We start from the raw sequence: 24,402 nt of genomic DNA, 5'->3' as shown, positions 1-24,402 counted from the left end.
TGTGTGTGTGTGTGTGTGTGTGTGTGTGTGTGTGTGTGTGTGTGTGTGTGTGTGTGTGTGAGTATAGTTGTGTGTGTGCGAGGGTATGATAGTGTGTGTGAGAGTATAGTTGTATGTGTGCAAGCATATGGTAGTGTGTGTATGTGAGTATAGTTGTGTGTGCGAGGTTATTACATAATGTGTGTGAGGAAGTATGTATTATGCCCCCATGTAACAGCCTCACATAGATAATTGCAACATGTATTGTCCCTAATAAAGTGGCCGGTGTGTGTATACTATGTAGTATTATACCCCTGAGTAAACACATAGTGTAGTATTGTGCCTTGCTATATTGTGATGATAAGGAATGTCTGGTATAATGTAATTTATATTGTAATGGAAGGACCTCACGTTGACTGATTGTTCAAGGAATATTATGTTTTCTCTTTGGCCTAAATCTCAGAGAAAGGCTGTATAGATTCATGTTGAACAGGAAAGAATAAAAAAATGTTGAGTACACCGTACAGTCCTGTGACATCCATAGAGGAGCAAACAACAGGGATTTCTGTTTATTGTTGCTTGCCTTTAATCTTGGGAATGGAAAACCTGCTTACATAGTGAAAAACAAATCAAAGCCTCTTATACCGGGGTGTGTTTCCCAAGAGCAAAGAGGTGGATACTCTAGCTGAGAGCACCAATTTCAATGCAAATGTGCCTTAATTTCATAGCGCTAAATGTATAGGAATTTCCCCAAGCACATACAATACACACTCACCCTCACAAAAGCTTACAGTACTGAAAGACAATGTCTCTCTAGCAATGGCTCCCTAACATAAGTCAGACAGATGCTATATTGATAAAAATAAGTTTTTGTTCATTTGTTTAACCGACAAACCTAGCTGTTAGTAATCAGCACAGACAATATCTTACTACTACAGGCATACTTCCATAAATGTATGAACCCCGTCATTTTTTCCAGGAACCTTAGGTATTTTTGCACCAGGGAATCCTGGTATGTTTTAGTCCCTGAACTATTATACAGCAAGTTTTTTTTATTCCTACATTAGGAATAAAGCAGATTTATTATATATAGCAGTTCCTATGCTCAATCGGGAAGTACCAAAGTGGATCTAGCGAAAAAAAATAAAGCGCTGTCAATGTGCAAGAATCACATAACTCCTAACGAGAGATTACTGATTTTTGGGTATATCAGACATGTAGTAACATTTCCAGGAAAATCAGATGCAGTGCTGTTGGATCTCGTAAATTCTGCTGAATCGGCAGAACAAGATTGAAGGCACCATGCAGGTGATTATTGTTGCCCTGTCCAGCTGGTTTAAACACAGTGACATAACCAATGAGCCACCACTACCCTTTTAATACACTGGGTTACTGCTCAGAAGGTCAGGGGTTCAAGCTGCCACTGAGAGCCCTAGAGCAAGGCCTGTCACACTCTGAGCTGTATCATGACTGATCCTGTGCTCTGTTCCCTACTTCCTAACAAGCTGGGATATGTGAAAAAAAAGAATCTCACTGTGCTGTAGTTGTGCTGTAAATATATATATAGGCTTCAGGGTAACATTGAGACACTCAGCTGGAACATTCTCCCTCAGGAGAGTTCTGGTACTGTGTAATTCGTGACAAGCTCTGGAGTGTGTCTATAGAGTGTGTCTGAAATATATCAAATATTCCCTACGTTGTCAGGATTTGAAAGTGCAGAGTCACTCCATCTGACTGGTTTTTTTTAAGCAGCATACATTTATTTCCTTGTTGCATGCATACCATCATCACGTGCATCAGTTCTTGTGCAGCTGACGTAAAAAAAAAAAACACAAAAAAGGAAGAGAGGGATCACATTTCTTAGATAAGTAAGACATAAAAAATGTATGGGCCATGCTGTTAAAGATATAATAAAACAATCAACACACAGGGTGGTGCGATATTGTCTAGTGTGCTGTTACCTATCCAAAGTTCTGAAGCTCTCAAAGATCTGAATGACGTTTCAGAAATGAACTGTTACAAAGTGCTGACACTAGAGACTCCTTCTGCTAATGTGAAATAAACATCTCCGAGCTGCGCCATATACTGTAACTGATACAAAAATGTTTATATTTGTTATAGAACTCTTTTATATTATTAGGCTTAGATGTGTCAAATAACGTGGAGCATCCTGCATGCAAAACTCTGTGAATTTGCGGTTACTATAGAAATGATTAGAAAGTATATCAGAACAAGCAGATTATTATCACCCTTGCATCTGCCTTGCAGACAGAACTAGCAGAGCTGCTGTTTAAAAAAAATGATTCAATGTCTTCTGGCTAATCAGGTTCAACGATTCAGCAGTGTTATCATTATTTATAAATCAATCAATTTTATGTCATTGTATTGTTATTTAACTGAGGTAGTAGTACTGAATCTGACTTTCTGTTCTTTCTGAATTATTTCACTGAGCATTCACTGAGAGAATTTTTGGCTTGACAAACATTAGCGTGTGTCAATGTCCCGGCAACGTGATGACACACTTCTGCATTCAGAGTGCATCTTCAACGCACTGGTTCAAAACAACCTTTGTAGTTATCGAACTGCTGCCTTTCTAAGACAATTAGACATTAGACAGCATAGTCAGCAAGACACTAGGCAGCTGACTTCTACTTCAGTCATACACACAGAGCGATTGCAGTTGTCCTTTGCAGAGAATTGTGGGTAGCCTCATGCAGTGAGGAATGTTAGTGCACACTTATGGAGCTAATTGATAAAACAGCACTCGCATATCGAATGAAGCTGGGAGAGCTGGGAGTTTTCATTTATGAAAGTGCACAGTAGACTATAAACCCTGCATAATCACACAAACAACACACACAGGCACACACACAAATAGAAAAACAATGATAAATGAGTAGTTCATAGAGCCAAATGAATCAAATGTAATGCTGTATGAGGTGGACAGGCTAAAGAGGAGCCATGATGGAGGGAAATAAAAGAATGGAGAAGCAAGACAGAGCATCAAAAATCCTTCAAAAAAAAGTGCAAGGTTTAAATGGAAGGAAAAGAGTGTAGAGTTTGTGACCTAATTCATTGACTGACATTGATTTGCTGTGCCAGACACAGGGTATTCAAAGCCTTCCTGGTTTGTCCGGGTTTAATTTCACCTTTAGCAATAAGGATTAGGTTAGCTGTATTTTCACCTCTAGCAGTGACTGTGAGAGGTTAAAAGCATTCGTTAGTCCCTGCTTTTGAAGCACAAACATGCACACGTGTTTAATTTGCTCTTTGTATTGTAACTTCTGGACCTGAATACTAAACTAGTGTCCAGTGTGTACCAAGGTGAAAGCAAATTAAAAGAAATATTAAAAATGCATTCTAAAACAAAACTAAACTGTATTTGGCAAAACGAGCAAATTAGTAGTCTCTTTCAGTGTAAATTAGACAGAACTCATTGTAGAAGAAATTTGCATGTACAATTGAGTAGGAAGCCCAGCAAGGCAAAAGTATCCGAGCAAATGCAGCCTACTTCCCATCATCCCTTGCTCTACCGCGACACCTGTAGAAAGCTCTGATGAATAGAAAAACCAAACTAAGATGCTGAGAGAGCGATAAAATGAGAAATAAAATGTTTGTACGGTTTTGCTGAGTCGGCAAGTGCAGTGGCTGAGAGGACAGAAATTATTACAAAGTGTCCCAGGAATAGGACTGAAAGAGTGTATTGTGGGAAATAAGGTAACATTTTCAGGTGTGTTACCTTTAAAAACCTATAAAAGCTTTATTAAAAAAAAGTGTGAGTGCAGTTATTTTGGTCAATGCTAACCCAAAGATGAGAATGAACATCTGGTATCAGATTTGATATCATTCAGATAAATGAAAAATGCGTTAGTATATAGATTGTACAACCAGTCAATTGTAGCTATAATTTCTTTTAAGCAACTGCTTTTAATCTGCGCCGTTATTTATCATCTGATGATCTCATAAATATTAAGCACATTAATATTAATATATATTAATATATATAAAGATAAATGATCAGCTAACAATGGAAATGATAAGTAATAATAATAGATTTTACTGAAACCAAGTCTGCTATTATCTCAGTCGACTGTGGTTCAGAAGCCCCGCCCACTTTTAGCACTCGGGTACCGAGATTGGTCCAGTGTTCACATAATTTAAGATATACATGCATACATACATACATGCATACTAGGTACAATGGGGCTTGAAAGTTTGGGCACCCCAGGTAAAAAATTTAATTTTTTTGTTTTCTGTTATTTTGAAAGTGTAAGTGATGGAAATACACATTAATACAATTGTTTTTACCTGGGGCGCCCAAACTTTCGAGCCCCACTGAATGCTGATACATTATGGTTTATAATACAGAAGTCCTTTTTCTAGTTTGGTGCACTATTTAGAACAGAAGTATATAATTTTAGACTATGTTTATATGACGTTTTAGTTTTAGTATAAAACTATGTATAAACTATTTGTGAACTATTTGCTGTTTACAGCAAATAGTTCACAAATAATCAGCAAATAGTTCACAAATAGTTTATACATAGTTTTATACTAAAACTAAAACGTCATAAAAACATAGTATAAAATTATATACAAACTAATACTAAAAAACCAACACATTTCTTCCTCCATGTGTTGGTTTTTTAGTATTAGTTTGTTTGATAGAGTTCTGTTTTCTTGAGTTCTGTTTTTTTTCTTGTTGTTGTGATCATTTTTTCGCTGTGGATGTTTGCTGGTTTTGGTGTTGTCACATTTAGTTTTGTGTGTGTGTGTTTTTGTAACGTTAGCCATCTATCAGCCACCACAATTACGCACAGTTTAATAAATACAAACATAAAAATGGATGTTTTAAAAAATAAAATGAAACCTGTGTGTTACTAAGTAAGGTGATGCAGTGCACAAAGAATAGAATCTCAGATGCGATTGTTATTTGTTTGGGGTGGGGGATTTGTGGTGCAAGAGAAAAAAATAGATATTTGAAACAATTTTGGAATAACTATTTTACTTTGCAAAATTGAGGTTATGCGTTATCATGAATAACACATTGCCTCTCATATCCTGTTGCTTAAATAGTTGTAGTGTATATTAGTTCTAGTTTGGTGCATAGAAAGTAAAACTACTCACTTTGCTAGTGAGTACCAGAGAGCACATGTAAATCCTAATTGTCTAGAGAACAAAACTGTGCTTGTGTGATGTTTGACAAAAAGGGTACCTTCATGATCCTTGTCATTATTATCATCTGTGCATTGCCTTTATGCCTCTCCCACATCTCCTTCAGAGGATTCCGGAGCAATTGCGGGGCCTTTGGGAAAATATGGAGAGAAAGGAATAAAGGAAGGTAAGAGCGTCAAAGTGAAAAGAGAGTGACAGCAAGACGAAAGGTATCCGTTCCACTTTCTGTGTCAAAAAATAAGCAGCAAAAGCAGACTTGTCAGACACGTTGGCATTGCAATATTTATAGATGTCAGTGAGCAAGTACCTTTACCCTCATTTTTTATTAATTCTGTGTTATCTTGCCATCACTAGTGCTCAGAGCACAACCACATTCTAACAACACTTGAACAGTTAATTCATATGTTGTAATAATGTTTATCAATATACTAAATATGTTTAGCAATATAGACAGGGCTGTCTTAGGTCATGAGCAGGGCCCAACGTGGTATTTTTAGGGGGCAAGGTGGCTTAGTGGTTAGCATGTTTGCCTCACACCTCCAGGGTTGGGGGTTCGATTCCCGCCTCCGCCTTGTGTGTGTGGAGTTTGCATGTTCTCCCAGTGCATCGGGGATTTCCTCCGGGTTCCTCCCCCCCGGTCCAAAGACATGCATGCTAGGTTGATTGGCATCTCTAGAAAATTGTCCGTAGTGTCTGATTGTGTGAGTGAGCGAATGAGAGTGTGTGTGCCCTGCGATCGGTTGGCACTCCGTCCAGGGTGTATCCTGCCTTGATGCCCGATGACGCCTGAGATAGGCACAGGCTCCCCGTGACCCGAGGTAGTTCGGATAAGCGGTAGAAAATGAATGAAAAACATATGGCCAATTAACATAACATAATGGAGTCTGATTTTTAATATAGTCTTAAATAATTAATGAAATTAGAATATCTGGAATTGCTGTGTAAAAAATGTATAACCTTATATTTTTATAAGTCTTGCTGTTTAGGTACCAAACTTTAAAGATTGTTACCAAAATCCTTTTTAATCCAATAAATAAAAATGCATGTATGAGCTTGTCCACGAAGAGGACGATGTAACTAAGAGGAGGACCTCTGCCAGGCCATATATATTTTCCCCTAATATTTCTTTAACTTAATCATGTGTAAATCGAAGCCGAAAAAGGCCAATATGATTAAATAAGAAGCAAGCTGAGCCGCAGAGCAACCTGTTTAGAAGGTGGCTGCTGAAACCGCTCTGGTTTCCTTCTACCTTTTTTAAATAGCACATTAATAGTAATTTCTAAACAGCTTAATGTTGTCTCATAACATATGAAGTCACAGATTTTACGTAGGAAACCTTTATCCGTGCACGATATGGCCGTTCATGGTTGGTGTGCTCACTTTCAGTGCTATATTAGCGCTTGATTAGTAAAAGGCAGCATTTTTTTTTATCCGCAAAAAGAATTGTGATTTCTTTTGAATTTATCATTAGGTATTTCACCTCAACATGTATTTCATACTTAATGTTTGTTGTTATCCTTTTAGCTGATGCATAAAAAGTACTGGTTGGGAACCCCCCCCTGCCGCTCACCCATTGAGAAGGCCCTAGACATAGCAAAGCTATATTAAACATTTTTAATCCTAAATCCAGTCACGTGGGGAATTGAACATAATTGAGTCCGGTTTTGCTAAAACATTATACCATGAATATCTGGAGACTGAAATCCAAATTTCCTTTATCAGAACATAAAAGAAAAGAAGGAAAGGATCAGTTTGGTGGGAAAGAAGGAATGGAGGAAGAAGAAGAGTTGGAGAGAAAGACAAGCGAGAGAAACCTGTCTGAAGAAGAGAAAAGTAGAAAAGCTGAACGTGAGGAACTAAAGGAGAAAGATCAAGGGCATGGAAGAGAAAGATTTTATGGGAAAAATCGTGGGAGCACACATCACTATGAAATTGAGGAAGAGACTAAACGAGAGAGAGAGCAAGAGACAAAAGGGTTTGTTGGAGAAGAACATGGGAGAAGACATCACTCTGAAGGTGAGGAAGAAAGAGATGGGCACACTGAGAAAGCGCATGGGGAAAAACTTCACTCTGAGGCAAAGGTCGAAAGAGTAAGATCTTCTGAAAAAGAACATGAGGGAAGAGATTATTCTGAAAGTGAGAATGAAACGAAAGAGCATGGGAAAGGACATCACTCTAAAGCAGAGGAAGAAAGAGAAAGACCAGAAGAGAAAGATAATGGGAGAAGACATTACTTTGAAACAGAGGAAGAAAGAGAAAAATCCTCTTTTAAAAAAGTGCATGCGAGTGGCCATCACTTGCAAAGAAATAACGAGATGAAGGGACCCTTCAAAAAAGAGAGCAGGTGGGGACATCACTCTGAGGAAGGAGAAATGAAAGAGAGGTCCACTGAAAAAGAACATGGGGGAAGACATCATACAGAAGGTGAGGAAGGAAGACAGAGGCCTTCTGTAAAAGGGCATGGAGGAAGGGATCATTCTGAAAGGGAGGAGGAAAGACAGGGGTCAACTGAAAAGGGACATGGTAGAAAACATTACTCCAAGGGAGAGGAAGAGAGAGAGAAGCCATCTGCTGGAAGACATCAGTCTGAAGATGAGCAAATTAAGGAGAGCTCAGCTGAAATTATGCATGGGAGAAGACCTCACTCTGAAAGTGAAGATGAAATGACGAGGCCCTCTGAAAAAGACCACCGGAATGAACATCACGTTGAAGAGGAAGTTGAAAGAGATTATGAAAAACAGCATGGAAGAAGGAATCACTCTGAAGGAAATGAAGAAATAGAGCTTCACTCTCATCACACTGAAGGAGAGGACAAGACAAGAAAGTACTCTGGAAAAGACTATGGAGAAAGATATCATTCTGAAGAAAAGGAACAAAGAGAACGGTCTTTTGAAAAAGTGCATGATACAAGACATCACTTTGAGGGAGAGAAAGGGAGAGAAATGTTGTCTGAAAAAGAGCACTGGGGAAGACACCACAAAGAAGAAGAAGAAGAAGAAGAAGAAGAAGAAGAAGAAGAAGAAGAAGAAGAAGAAAGAGAGCCTGTGAGGAAACATCACTTTGAAAGAACAGACATGACAAGGAGGTTCTCTGAAGAGGTCCACAGGGCTGGACATCACTCTGAAGAAGATGTATCCTCTGAAAAAGAGCATGGTAGTAGATATCGCTCAGAACACTGGGGAAGACATCATTCTGAAAGAGAGGAAGACCGAGAGAATCACTCTGGTAAAGAACATTGGAGTAGACATTACTCTGTAGAAGAGAAAGAAAAAGTGATACCATCTGAAAAAGACCACTGGAGAAGCCATCACTCTGAGGGTGAAGAAATGCGGGGGATGTACGCTAAACGAGAACATGGGAGACATCACTCTGAACATGAAGAAGAAGATGATGAAAAAAACCTGTTTAAAACAGAGCATGGGGGAGGATATCACTCTGAAGTAGCAAAAAAACTACAAAGACTTTCTGAAAAAGACCATGATGGAAGACATCTCTTTGAAGGAGAGGAAGAAAGAGAGGAATATTTTGAAAAAGATCACGGAAGAAGACATCACTCTGAAGAAGCCATGCCAGGGAGAACATCTAAAAAAGAAAATGGGGCAACACATCACTCTGAAAGAGAGGAGGATATAGAGAGTCCCACTGAAAAAGAATATGGGACAAGACATCATTCTGAGCACTGGCAAAGGCATCACTCTGAAGGAGAGGAGGACAGAGAGAGCCCACTTGAAAAAGAGCATGGGACAAGACATCACTCTGAAGGAGAAGATGACAGAGAGAGACACTCTAATGAAGAGCACTCAAGTAGACATCACTCAGAACAGGAGAAAGTAAAAGAGATAGCATCTGGAAAAGGCCATGGGGAAAGACATCACTCTGAGGATGAAGAAACAAGGGAGATATACACTAAAAGAGAACATGGGAGATATCAGTCAGCAGCAGAAGAAGAAAAAGAGGAAGAAGAAAGCCTGTTTAAAAAAGACCATGGAGGAATACATCACTCTGAAGTAGACCGAAAAAGTGCCAGACACTCTGAAGAAGACCATGGGGAAAGGCATTACACTGGAAGGCAAGACAAGACCGAGAGGTCCTCTGAAAACCATCATAGGGAAAGGCATAACTCTGAAGAAGACATGAATGGAAAGTCCTCTTCAAATCACCATAGGGGAAGACAACACTCTGAAGAAGACATGACAGAGAAGTCTTCTGCAAATACCCATGGAGGAAGACATGACTCTGAGGAAGACAAAACAGTGACATCCTCTGCACATTATTATGGGGGGAGACATCACTCTGAAGAAGACCAGACAGAGAGGTCCTCTGCAAATCACCGTGGAGGAAGACATCACTCTGAAGAAGACATAAGAGGGATGTCCTCTGCAAATCACCATGCAGGAAGACATCACTCTGAAGAAGACATAACAGGGAGATCCACTAAAAATCACCATGCAGGAAGACATCACTCTGAAGAAGACCAGACAGAGAGGTCCTCTGCAAATCACCATGGAGGAAGACATCACTCTGAAGAAGACATAAGAGGGATGTCCTCTGCAAATCACCATGCAGGAAGACATCACTCTGAAGAAGACATAACAGGGAGATCCACTAAAAATCACCATGCAGGAAGACATCACTCTGAAGAAGACATGACAGGGAGGTCTTCTGTAAATCACCATGGAGGAAGACATGACTCTGAAGAAGACAAAACAGTGACATCCTCTGCACATTACCATGGGGGAAGACATCACTCTGAAGAAGAAAAGACAGAGAGGTCCTCTGAAAATCACCATGGAGGAAGACATCACTCTGAAGAAGACCAGACAGAGAGGTCCTCTGCAAATCACCATGGAGGAAGACATGACTCTGAAGAAGACATAACAGGGAGATCCACTGCAAATCACCATGGAGGAAGACATCACTCTGAAGAAGACATGACAGGGAGGTCTTCTGCAAATCACCATGGAGGAAGACATGACTCTGAAGAAGACAAAATAGTGACATCCTCTGCACATTACCATGGGGGAAGACATCACTCTGAAGAAGAAAAGACAGAGAGGTCCTCTGAAAATCACCATGGAGGAAGACATCACTCTGAAGAAGACCAGACAGAGAGGTCCTCTGCAAATCACCATGGAGGAAGACATCACTCTGAAGAAGACATAACAGGGAGATCCACTGCAAATCACCATGCAGGAAGACATCACTCTGAAGAAGAACAGACAGAGAGGTCCTCTGCAAATCACCTTGGGAAAAAATATCACTCTGAAGTAGACATACCAGGGATGTCACCTGCAAATCACCATGCAGGAAGACATGACACTGAGGAAGACATGACAGGGAGGTCCACTGCAAATCACCATGGAGGAAGACATCACTCTGAAGAAGACATGACAGGGAGATCTTCTGCAAATCACCATGGAGGAAGACATGACTCTGAAGAAGTCAAGACAGAGAGGTCCTCTGCAATTCACCATGCAGGAAGACATCACACTAAAGAAGACAAGACAGAGAGGTCCTCTGCAAATCACCATGGGGTAAGACATCACTCTGAAGAAGACATGACAGGTAGGTCCTCTGCAAATCACCATGGGGAAAGACATCACTCTGAAGAAGACAAGACAGAGAGGTCCTCTGCAAATCACCATGCAGGAAGACATCACTCTGAAGATATGACAGTGAGGTCCTCTGCAAATCACCATGCAGGAAGACATCACTCTGAAGAAGACAAGGAAGTAGAAGGAGAGAGCCTGTTTGAAAAAGAGCATAGGGCAAGTCATCACTCTAAATGGGCAGAAGAGAAGAAAAGCCCATCTGAAAAAGAGCATAATAGAGCAATCAAAAGGGAGGACAAAGATCATGAGAACAAGAAAGGTAACGTAGGACCACGTAGAGATAGTGTAAGTGTAGAGATTTATTATTCATTTATTAGTATTAGGGAAACTAGAGTTTAGTGTGTGTGTAAACTTCAGTGTGAATTAAAAGAATTTTTATCTCTAAAGCTCTTCTGAAGCTTCTGCTATCTGGAGGAACTCAGCCTAAGAGGCTAAAGGGAGTGATATATGATGACTTTAAAGGTGAGAAAGAATGGGTGGATGGATGGATGCATGGAGGGGTTGATTATATGTGTGGATGGGTGGGTGAGTCTTTAGATGGATAGATGGATAGATAGATGAATGTATAGATTAGTTGGTAAGGTGAGTGGGTGACTGTTCAGATGGATGGATGGACAGGTAGGTGCGTGGCTCTTGGATGAATGAATGGATAGATAGATGAATGAATAGAAAGTTGCTTAGATGTATAGATACAGATAACCCAGAAATAGGATCCTGTACCTAACCAAACTGAATATTTGGGGGGGAAATCATCCCTCACTCACAGTTTTACATCAGCCACTGTTATCAGTTGCACCAACAAGTCTGACTGTGAGCTATAAGTAGATATAAATTTTAAGCCATTGCATCTTAGGTAGCACACAAACTGTTACAGTAGCTGTAGATGGGTTATTGTACTAGAGGTAGAACATTGCTTTATAATGCATATAGCTACAAAAGGTACATTTTGGGTAATTTATGTTAGAATCCCACTGTGGCAAAATAATCATTTTTATTTACTATAAATAATATATCTATAAAATATTTTATGAATTTATAATGTTTTCATTTTTGTTTGCTGCATTTATTGCGCATGACAATTTGGTCATTTTTATCAAATTGAAGCTTTGTGTAACGGCATTATATTAAAAGTGGTTTGTGTCCAGGACCTTTTAGGTATCGGAAGTCTTTTAACACCGAGCAGCATTTTCCATCATCCCAATGCAACATTCAAAATCTAGATGGGCCGAGACTTAGTAATAGGACTATTCCACATTTTCATGGATCCCACATGAATCTGTGTGTAGAGCAATTTAACCATAAAAAAACAATATACTCCACCTAAACTATATAATGTTATTGCATCCTTTGAACATTGGTTTCCTTTCAATTTATTCGTTTACTATCGTTTAAACATACAAAAGTGACACACAGTATCGATAATATCCGTGTGACTTTGAGGTGCCCAGGTGGTCCAGCGGCAGGATCCCACGCTCTCATTGCCGTGGTTTGATTCCCGGGCAGGGCGCTAACCCAGCCACTGATGAGTTAAATTTCAGTGCCGGTCCCAAGCCCGGATAAAAATGGGAGGGTTGCGTCAGGAAGGGCATCCGGCATAAAACCCGTGCTAAATCTAATATGCGGACAACGAGATTCACATGATCCGGGGAGCAGACGAAAGAAGAACAACATTATTACAACATTAATATCATTGGTCCAGGATGGCTTGCATCAGAGGGAGGGGTGATGAAATATAAAATAGAAATTTTAATATAATCCGTTTGTGCAATAGTTTTTAGCCTATACACTATTTATACAATATATCGTACACACGCGCACACACACACACGCGCACACACACACGTGCACACACACAAACACATTCTACTGTATACTCTATATTCTCTCTCTCATACACATACACACACCAACACATTATACTGTATGTTCTCTCTCTCTCACATGTGCGCGCACGCACACACACACACACACACACACACACACACACACACACACACACACACACACACACACTAGACTTGCCAATAGAGCTAACATTAGAGATTTAATCTAGTCAGCAGATTCAAAACCGTGAATCAGGAATCAATTGCCTCTTTTAACAAGTCCCTTAGTTTTCCCCATCAAAGAGAATAAGAGAGTGGAACAAGTGAAGATGAAGAGAGAGGAGAGATCAAGTCTTAAGCTTTTAACTAAAGCTTGAAAAGCATTTTCATTATATGCTCCAAAAAGCTGAAACACACACACACACACACACACACACACACACACACACACACTGAGTGAGTAAGGCTCTCCGTAGTTTAAATAAAATATTGCATTGTCAGCACACTTTCCTCTCAATATTAGACTTACTCACATTTTCCTATTTCTTGTTCATTTTGTTTCACTTTCACCTCCCCATCTAGCCCTAATTTGCAAATTCATTTTGCTCCTACTTTATACCTTATGCTGGTCATCTCAGTTCAACTCTTTATTTTCTCTTTCTCTCTTCTTCTCAGACTGTGAATGTCATGGCCACTCCAACCGCTGCAGTTACATCGACTACCTGAACATTGTCACGTGTGTGAGCTGTAAGCATAACACACGTGGCCAAAACTGTCAACACTGCCGCATGGGCTTCTATAGGAATTCCTCAGTTGAACTGGACGACGAGAGTGTGTGTGTGGGTGAGTACAGTGCAATCTGTGATAAGGTGTATGTTTAAAACTCCGCAAAAGGTCACTTTTTTCACAGTGTGTGTGTGTTCACTGCTGTGTGTGTGCGTGCACTTTGGATGGGTTAAATGCAGAGAACGAATTCTGAGTATGGGTCACCATACTTAGCCGTATGTCACGTCACTTTCACTATATCTACATAAGCATATATTCAGCATGTTATATTCTTAACATGTCTTCAGCACTTTTTTACATACATATGTAAATTTACATTTATGGCATTTAATGGCATTCAGTTTATACAACTGAGCAATTGAGAGTTAAGGGCCTTGCTCAGGGGCCCAGCAGTGGCAGCTTGATGGACCTGGGATTCAAATTCATGACCCTCCGATCAGTAATCCAACACCTTAACCAATAGGATACCACATCCCCCACACATATATCCTTATTTATAATACCTACTACACTTCCTGTACATCAGACCTCCATTCCCCTGTACATATCACCAACATACCTGTATATTCTTATTCAAAATCTATTGTAAATAAATGAACTTCTGGCTAGATGCTAACTGCATTTCAAGTTGAATCTAATCTGATCTAATCTGAATCATAATGAGATACAGCAAGATCAGCATATAGAATTGGATTAAGATACCCTGGATTACAATCATATTCAATTCAACCCACCCTAAGTGTAGAGTGGTAGTGGTATGGTACTGGAGCAGACCATATCGGTATGGAAATATAAATAAAGATAAATATTTTATTTTTTTATCTTAAATATTATTCAAGTTAACAGGCCTTGTGCTTTATCAGATTAACAAAAATCAACTGTGTCATAGAGAAAAGGAAAAATACAGACAGGCAGTGGTAGGAATGAACAATAGAAGAAAGGAATCAAGGGAAAAACAGGAAAAAAAGGAAAAATCGCAGGATATTACTGATAAATACCCAGAAATATCTGTGAAGTATTTCAAGAATGTCTCCATTCATTAAAACATGTGTGGGACATTGACCAAGCCATTTGGCATAACCAGATAATGGTCATGGTAGATAAGTCTTGTATTCATCATCATCCCGGAAATGAAATGAAGCAAATTTTAGCAAAGAGCACAGAATAAAGAGCATTTAGACCAGAGACAAATGGATTACATTCATGTTAAATGGGCATTTGCCAAAAGGGCTTTTTTGCCATGAGCGGTTCAGATGTCCGAATTCCACAGAGAAGGCAGCTAACAAAAAACCTACAAAACATTTATTGAACTTTCACAGCAGGGAAGGTGCAGAAAATCCTGCAGAGCATAGGACTTAATTTTATAGGAGCTTTTTTTTTTACAGTACAGACAGTCTTCCCTTACACACACACACACACACACACACACACACACACACACACACACACACACACACACACACACACACACACACACACAGTCTACAGAGTATTCGAACAGACAGAGTGTATCAGGGCTATGATTCTAAACACAGCAACGCTGAACAAAAAAGGTAGAAAGGTATTAATAACAATCCAGATCAGGAACAAATGCCTGAAAAATGTAATCTAGTCTAGGAAGCTTTGGGAAAAATCTCACTTTAACATCTCATCTCCTCTAAAGTGGGACAGAAATGTATATCAGTACTTATGTAGTATAGATAACAGCTTTAATTTATACTGTTGATATTAAAGATTTATTGAAATCATTACTGACTTTAGCAGAAATTTTACTTTTCAGAATACTTAAAAAAAAAAAAAAAACCTTTTCAAACAGAATACTGGCCAGAAATTATCAGAAAAGAAAGGGTAAGCTTAATTACATAAGGTATACACAGATGTGGAGAACAGGAAATGAATGTAGATTTTCTATATATAACACTTTTTATATACTGTATATAAATACTTAAAATAATAAGTATATATAGTTTTGGCTTTATACTTTGGCCTCAACCTCAAAATATATATAGGGGAGAGTGGGGTAAGATGAGCCAGATTTTACTTATGTGGATCTCCAGGCAAGGGAAATTTAGACAGAAGTAAAACGAAGACATCTACTGTTAATTTGGGATGTTGCCTATCAACTGAAAATATAAGAATGCACCTATGACATAGATCCTTGAAAATATGACCTCAGAAAAAAAAGTGTTCATGTGACTCCAGGCTAGGGGTAAGTTGATCCCAGTCAGTGGGTAAATTGAGCCATTTGTGGGTAATTTTTTATGCAATTATAATACAATTACTTTTTATGCAAGTATAATACAAAAAAAACTTTTTAAAAAGTTTAACAATACGCTTACTTTTCCAAACAATGTCATTTATTAAAGCTACCCCAAACAACACAAAACAAACCAGTTAAAGTTGAAGTCCAACCTTTCAAGGTTTAGGAAGCTTCTTCAGCACATCATTCAGTGAGACAGATCCTACATAGAGGTGGAGGTTGAAGACATGGGTTGATCTACAGAAGTAGACAGCACATCAGGGTTTGGTTTGTCTGACACCATGGATGGTTCAAACTCTGCATCAGAGAAAATATCTCTGTTGTAAGGAAAAATCCCTGTGGACCTGAATCCAGAACAGATATTCCATGGTGTCATTGCTGACATGAAATCCTCGTTCACACATACAGGGATGTGGTACAGTATATGCTGGCTGTAATTGGTCTTGAATGGACCACAGACACTCTTGTCCAGAAGCTGCAGGCGATGAGATGTGTGGGGTGGAATTGTGAGCATAACAATCCCCTTTCTGTTTGCTTAAATCAAGTAGTAGCACTATGAGATGGTCAGAGGAGCACTTGGTATGCTGAACCAGATGTTCAAAGAACTCTGCAAAGGTGTCTTCATTGAACCAACCACTGGTTCAATTTACCCCACATCATCTGGCTCACTTTGCCCCATAGCCACCATTTTGGTAAAAATGGCCTAGCTTAGCAATTCAGGCTAACTTTTAGCTTGATGATTCACATGTTTTATATGTTGACAAATCACCAAAATGTACCATACACAACTTTAGACCTAGATAAATTTGCTTTGGCACAACAGCGAGTATACCTGAAATGCAAAAAATCAACTTTAACAAGCAAATAAGTGGTTTTGTGGGGGAAAAAAACTTCTCTTGTCCCATATGCTTCTCCTCTTCACAAAAAATTACAAATGATGGAGTCCTTCAGAATGTATGGTCACATTACACCAAATTTGCATAGTTGCCCAGAAACAGGGGAGGGTCAACTTACCCACTGGGTCATCTTACCCCACTCTCCCCTATATATATATATATATATATGTGTGTGTGTGTGTAGTATATATAGATGAAATGAGTCTTTCCTGAACTTCTTTCTAGGCAGCACTGATGTTGGGTTACAGTTAAACCATTATGGGTTTTTGTTGTACATAATCAGGCTGTTAGATTTTTTTTTGCTGTTGTATTTGGTCTCTCTCTAGAGTGCAGCTGTAACCAGATGGCTTCACTACACGATCGCTGTAATGGCACTGGATTCTGCGAGTGTAAAGAAGGCGCCACAGGCACCAAGTGTGATGAATGTTTTCCAGGTTACTATTGGAAGCAGGGCTGTCATCGTGAGTGCAACACACACACACGCATACACACATGCATACACACATGCAATAATGAATGAGCTAATAATGAGCTATGCCTTAACCTCAGTAACCAAAAGAAAACCTTTAGGATCTTTTTAATGACTGTTGCTGTCAATTATATCAGCCATAATAATATTTAATGAAAAAGTTTCTTCTTACTCATTATAAACTTACAGATTACAAATTAATAATAGGATCAGAAGCACTATGTAGTGCAAGAATATTTAAAGTCTGTTTTTCCCCTTAGTAGTTTGCCCCTTATTCCGTGCAGACACCTCACCATGGCTTTATTATGGACCTGTATTAAACTGCACTGTATCCCCTATATAGGCCATGCAACTTTTAAACGCTCAACTCCCTCCTTAATAACGTCAAAAGTTTGTTTTTTTAGATAGAAGTGTCTACGTGTAGCAGTTTGCGATGTGGAGATTTATGAATTCACAGAAGCTTTTGTTTATAGGTTAATGATTAAATCTGTACCCAACTCCCTAGCCGTCTTAAGAAACTGCATCTATGAGATCAAATGGGTTTTAAGCTAGAACTGCTTACTGCCGGCGAAAGAAGAGACAACGACGATTCCTGTGTGGATTCACTTATGAAGCATAGTGCAACATGTTTCTTTTTTATTAGCTATTTGAGAGTGATGCTTTTTCAGCAACTTTTCTGTATCGTTCTTCTCCGTCACCTCAACTGAACAACTGACATTTAATTATTCCCTCACTGTCTCTTTCTCTCCTTTCATAATGTCACGTTTTAATCAAGTAATCAGCTAATCAAATCTCTAACAATGGAAACTAAAACTCTTAAGGTTGAATTTTTGACCTCCGACTAAAAAAAAAAAATCAAAGAAAACGCCATTTCGGAATCTCCTAGAGCCCGAGCATTTGACATAAACGTAGAATCAGCAGTAAACAAAGTAGCGCTGCATAACTGACTTTATAGAGTGAGCTGTGTTTGAGTTCTTCTGAAAATTCTACTCTGTCTTCTTCCTTTATTTACTTTTTTCTTCTTAAAATCTTCTACAAACGCAACCCATTCTACCATTTAACCACAATAATTTGACTGTATCTGGACCAAGGACATAAAGTTCTGATTAAGTCTGCGAGACAATTGCATTATCCTAAAAAAAAAATAATTGAAGAACTGCTTCATAGCATTTACCTCACCCCCTAAAATAGTTTTACATGCATCTGCTACCTTCGTAAAAAAAAAAGTCCACAGAGAGCTCTGGGCATATATGTAACGTTTTTCTGGGAATGCCATATTTTCCTCCCCTTCTAGTGCCAGCTTGCTCAGGAAATATATTTTTTTTGTTAGACAGCTTTTCTTACATTTACATTTACAGCATTTAGCAGACGCTCTTATCCAGAGCGACTAAAAATATTTTTTATACAACTGAGCGTTAAGGCCCTTGCTCAGGGGCCCAGCAGTGGCAGCTTGGTGGATGTGGGAATCAAACTCACAACCTTCTGATTGGTAGCCCAACACCTTAACCTTTAAGCTACCACATCTCCCTAAATTACTTCTCTGAACTGGCACAGTCTTTGGAGCAGAGAAATATACTTTTAGCTGCTTTCACAGCTGCATACAAAATGTTAGTTTGTCGCTGTTATCCTTCATTTTTATTGGATTTCTATCGGATACAGTTTTTTCAACAGCAAAGATCTAAAGCTTCTCCAAAACACCCCAAAGTGGATCGATAATATTTAGATCTGGTACCTGTGCAGCCCATGGGAGATGTTTGTGAGATCATTGGTGTTATATATTACTGTAATAGTCTACCCAAAGGTGGGGGTTGTATCATCTTGTACTGTATGAGCTAATCTGTTTTTCATCTCTTTGTCCTGACCAGATGGTTTAACAAAACAATTGTTCACAAAATGCAATTAAACGACTAAATTCCTGCTAACAATAGACAAACACACCTCTGTTCTGCTGAGATGGAGTGAGAATGTAGAAGGTTGCGAGCTTAAATCCCAGCTGCACCAATCTGCCACTGCTGGGCCCCTGAGCAAGGCCCTTAACTCTCAATTGCTTACTTGTATAAAATGAGATAACAATGCAAGTTGCTCTGGATAAAGGTGTCTGCAAAATGCTGTAAATGTCAATATTAAAGAAACTTGTTATAAGGACTCACAGATTGAGCAGAAGGAACTCGTTAATCATGTCTGGAGATCAAGTTTCCTAAGAATTACCAGTCCAGCTGTAATCTGAGAGAGCCAACTGATTATTTAGACACGCTCTTAAGGATTAGGATTGAAAACAGTCTAAGTAAGAAGGCAAATCTCCTGGGACATGGCTGTTGATCACAGCTGTAACTCCAGTTTTAGTACCAACATGAAATATAGATGTGCAATCCTCAAATTTGTGTGTGTGTGTGTGTGTGTGTGTGTGTGTGTGTGTGTGTGTGTGTGTGTGTGTGTGTGTGTGTGTGTAATAATCCTGTTTGCCCATATGGGAGCTGTAAGTGTCTATAACATATAGCAGCAGTGTTTTGCTCAACTTTTTTTTTTACTCTGAAACTCTTTCAATTGTTTCCCTACTTCAAATTGTAACTATTATTAAGTTATTGCTTCTTGATGCATGCATCACTGACATAACAAGCAAACTTCATTGTCTGTCTCCTTAGCAAACGTGTGTGATGAGGAGCTGTTGATGTGCCAGAATGGCGGTACATGCCACCAGAACCAGCGCTGCATCTGCCCACATGAATTTAAAGGTGTCCTATGCCAACACACACGCTGCGAAGACGGGAAGAAGTGCATCCACGGCGACCACAATGGCACCTCTGTGCTTGCTCTGAGCCTGGCACTGCTGGTGCTGTGCCCGCTCCTCACCCTCCTGCTGGGTTCTGCAGTCCTTCTTCCTGAAACAGTGCCCGTCTTTCTCCCACCGTCACACACATCAACACACACCTGTGACGGCGCACTGGCTATTACTCTGCTCTGCACCCTCAAGGAACCTAGGACTTCCTGGACATAGAAACAGGGAAGAGAAATGACTCAAAAAGAGAGATTTGTAATTTTTTTGTTTTTGTTTTCACAAAAGAAAAACTATAGCCCAAAAAGAAATAATATATACATGTATCAATTATTTATATATGTACTATACAGGTATCAATAAAAGATATGAAGAGTTTAGGCACTATCCTGATTAATGATTTAGGAAAAAACATTCATAGTAGCAGGAAGAGGCGGAAATTTCAGCACTCTGATTGGACGAGCAAGAGACGCTCTGCCTTTATATCACCCTGCTGTGCTGCTGTATGTAACAAACACACTGTTAAATGCTAAAAAGTTATTTAAAAAAAAGAGAGAGAGAGATCAGTAATTTAGTATTTGCAAGCTCAGATCTATTAAGGTTTTGTGCACCGTTCTGAGTCTGAGGACTGTCACTCACCACAGTTAGAGAAACACTGTATTCAAGAAGCTCACTATGAAACTATGAAGACGACGGAAAAAAAAAAAAGCAATGATGACGCTTACATATCACCTTCAAATATTTTTGGTACAGATTATTTTTGTTTGCATTTAAACCTATACATAAAAGGGAGGATTTATTACACCTGAGCTGGCCTGTAGTCCAATCGAGATACAGTACGTTTTTTTTTTTTATCAGATGACGCGTGTCTTAAGGTATAAACGTTACACGCTGACATATTACAGACATTTATTCGGTATGATAGGAAAGAAATTTCTTGTTCACAGCTTATGATTAAAAAAAAAAAAAAACAACATTTATCAATAATGAAAATAAAACGTGAGGACTAAATAACTCTCTGATAAAGGAAATCTAGATGCAGCATTGGAGCGTTTTTAGTTTGGTCACAGGGCATCGTGCATACACAGACTTGTTCAGAAATTTCTCTTAGCTAATCCACCTACTGCCATGTTTTGAGAAAAAGGAGGTAACAAGGGAAATTGGTTGACCCTTTGTCAACAAATCCTGTTGGAATTTCCATTTTGTCCTGTAGGATCTTGTTTGTTTTTGATCATCTTATTGGAATCTGCTTTATTTGAAATACTTATTTGCCTTGTTTTTGGAAAGTTACTAGAAATTACAGAGTAAGCTTTGGGAATCTTCCTATAACTAATGACCGAAACAGAATAAGATGTTTACAGGATGGGTTCTAAAACAGTTCCGTATAGATCTGATTAGGGACCCGAATGTATACCGTTAAAAGTGCTAATAATACATGATATTTATGTCTTGTCCTATACGATGGGTCCGAAATAGGATAGAAAGTCTAATTCAAATCCCAAAGTCTCCTGCTGGAATACATTTTTAGGATTTTTTTTTCACACAAGGGGCATCATTTCACAGAAACGTAGCCTAAGTTCATGATCTGAACCAGGGCCAGGGGAGCTATGAGGCTGTAACGCTACCCTCAGCACCACCGTGTCACCATCAGCAAAACAGATATTACATAAAATCAGAAAGTATGAACCATCTATATTCTGAATATATTTGACTGATGAAAGGTTAAGGTCACTTAACGGAAAATATAACGCTTGATGACTAGAACAGTCAGCGATATTCAATTATAAATCAATCTACAAATCTGAAATATGACCATAGCATTTTTTAACAAATCATATCAGAACATTAGCCAAGAACTGAAGGCGACTTAATGAAAGCTAAACAGTAATAAACAGTTACCTTCTCATGACGGCACACATTCTCCTGGCTCCTGGATTCTCTAGTTTTGAGATATTAGGGAATCTTTAATGTAAAGGCTGCACAGTCTGGTGACATCATTGTAAAAACTGCAATGTAAACAAAGACGGCAATGTGGTCATGTGACATACGTTTCAGTACAAAGCAGCATCTAGATTTCCTGTATCTATAAACAGGCAGGACAGTTAGGACAACATGTTCAGGTTAAATACAATAGAGAAGAGGAAATGATTATAATATAAATGGTAATATAACTTAATAACTTAAAGTGACACTTGCACTACACTGGACGTGCTATATGATGTGATGGATGAGGATATGATCTTGCAAACAATACAGGGTTGAAATAAGGAATAAATTAAGGGTATTCTATTAAACAGGAAAGGAGGTTCATGGGGTAAGGATTACAAATATATTTATTAAAATAGAAGAAAATGATCTAGCTATTCGTGGTTTAAAACAATAGACACACCATAAACTACAGAAATGCAATAATTATTATTAATGGATGGATGGAGACTTTCATTATGAGAGATTTTGACACTGTTGTAAACTTTACAGTAAAAATGACTGTTATTTGGACAAGATCTCGGCTGTGTGTTTTATTTGTTTGAAAGATTGTTTGTTTGTTTTTTTTTTAAATAAGGTGAATTATCCAGTCAAGTAAATAAGAAGAAACACTTGTATAGGATACGGATCAGTCACATAGTGAGTGAAGTAGCATGATGCAACTGGTTTGATTCCAGATATGAATCATCATATTGTTATCTATTTATAGTAACATTGTGAAAGTGTGTCAATATCAGTGACAATAGTTAGTTCCTGTTATCACTTATGTTCGAGCAGTTTTAAACCCTTAAAACGAATAAGACATTTTATCCAGAGCCCGTAAGATGCTTCCCTGTTTAAAAAAAAAGTTTAAAGGAACATCTTACTCTGAAAATGATAAAGCCTGGACACTGGAGACTCCTTTCGAATCAAAATAATCATCCGCTCACAAATAATTTCACTTATGTAGCATTGCCACCCCAGACGTTACTGTGTACTTTGTTGCCATGGAAACCATAACACTATTGCCGGAGCTGCTGTTGCAGAAAATTAATCAACACCTTTCCGAGCAATCAGACTTGAACACTTGTGCGTAAATTAGAAACGTATGGAATCCAGGCAGGATGAAACTTGTTTATAAGACATAATAAATTCTCAGTGGATTCAAGTTTATGTAGCGAGAATATGATTAATCAGTATAAAAGAAATCAAAGAAAGATGCTTACCATGAACAGCCAATGACAGGAATTCAAAGATGTGTGTAAGATATTTTTGTAAGCATGATAAATTATTTCTGCCATTGAGGCCAGAGAGGAAATGGATCTGAGTGCACTTCTCCTGTCAGAATGTGTGGCAACCTGTAAAAACAGTTAAACATTAACATCATACGTTACATCGGCCACCAGATCACCCAAACTGGACAGATGAAGAAGAAGAAAAAAAAGACCAGGTGATTCATTGAAATCTTCCCGTCCACTTTCCTGTTCCCGTGGAGCCATGGGAGGTCTTCTGCTGTTGTAGCTTATTCACCTCACGGTTTGATGTTTTGTGCATTCGACGATGCTTTTTTGTTTACCATGACTGTAAAGAGTGATTAAATGACTTACTATATCCTTCTTTTTGGCTTGAACCCATTTTGCAATTTTCTCTAATCTCAATCATCAAACAAGGTGTTTCTACCAACAGAACTATTGACGTTGACTCACTTGATCGTTTTTTTACTACATTCTGTATAAATTCTACACACTGTTTGTGTCTGGGTGTGAAGATCTCAGAAGATCAGCAGCTTCTGAAATACACACCCAGCATGTCTGGCACCATCAACCGAGCCACAATCCAAATCACCGAGATCACGTTTACCCCCATTCTGATGGTTGCAAACATTACCTTGAGCTGCTGGATTGTATCTGTATCTGCAGATTTTATGCACTGCTGCCAGACGACTGGCTGATGAGATAACTGCATAAAAGTGCTACGGAAAATGTATTTCCTAAACAATGTAAAAGGAAGAACTCTTACTGCTGAGTCAGTGAGTTTATGAATATGAACACAGTGTAATAAAACCGCTGTCACAGATAGATAGGTACAATTCACCTGCAAGAGAAAAAAAATATCACCTTAAGCACCTCACTATGATGGAAACATCAATGTTAGTGTGCAGTTTAAAGCAGAGACGATTTGCCCTATTCATTGTCCTGTGGCATTATACAGCACTAATACGATCAAGTGATAAACTTCACTAGGAGTTACGCAAATGACACTAGAGTCTGATTCAATGTACTTTTTATACTGTTAAAGATACAGCAGGATGACAAAAGTTTCCTCCTAAATTTAGTTTACCGTCTGTGTAGTTGCAGACGTTCTCTCAGTTCATAGGACTTTCATCCTGAGCTAATGTAACTGTCTGCATGGTTACTGATGTTCCTCCTGGGTTCATGCTTTCTCCTGAGCCTAGTTTACAGTCTTAGTAGAGTATTGAACGTTCTCCTGGAGTTTACATTACGGTCTATGTGGGGTTTTCGAATGTTCATCCTGTGTTTAAACACGAGTTTCCACCAAAATTTAGTTCACTGTCTGAACTCACGGTCATGCGAGTTTCCTCCGACTTCACAAACCATACAGACAGGTAGGGTGGCCACGCTGTACTGGCCCTGAAAAAGAACA

The 24,402-nt window shown here is 38.8% G+C and overlaps 1 protein-coding gene across 4 annotated transcripts in view; it reads left to right on the top strand.

Moving 5' to 3' along the window:
* The window catches only part of ntng2b (netrin g2b), a 68,793-nt gene extending 46,516 nt beyond the window's left edge, over positions 1 to 22,277 (top strand). For 3 of the 4 annotated variants that reach the window (XM_047805884.1, XM_047805882.1, XM_047805883.1), the window contains exons 6-9: positions 5,261 to 5,320; positions 13,265 to 13,432; positions 16,858 to 16,992; positions 19,643 to 22,277. In XM_047805884.1, coding sequence (XP_047661840.1) covers positions 5,261 to 5,320; positions 13,265 to 13,432; positions 16,858 to 16,992; positions 19,643 to 19,995 — 716 coding nt within the window. In that variant the 3' untranslated portion in view covers positions 19,996 to 22,277. The remainder of the gene's footprint in view (positions 1 to 5,260; positions 5,321 to 13,264; positions 13,433 to 16,857; positions 16,993 to 19,642) is intronic. The other variant, XM_027133324.2, reaches the window with a different exon arrangement.
* Positions 22,278 to 24,402: the final 2,125 nt, after the last annotated feature.

This window comes from Tachysurus fulvidraco, chromosome 21, assembly GCF_022655615.1.
Source record: "Tachysurus fulvidraco isolate hzauxx_2018 chromosome 21, HZAU_PFXX_2.0, whole genome shotgun sequence".
In the NCBI taxonomy this organism is placed as follows: Eukaryota; Metazoa; Chordata; class Actinopteri; order Siluriformes; family Bagridae; genus Tachysurus; species Tachysurus fulvidraco.
This window is presented reverse-complemented; position numbering and strand designations above follow the sequence as displayed.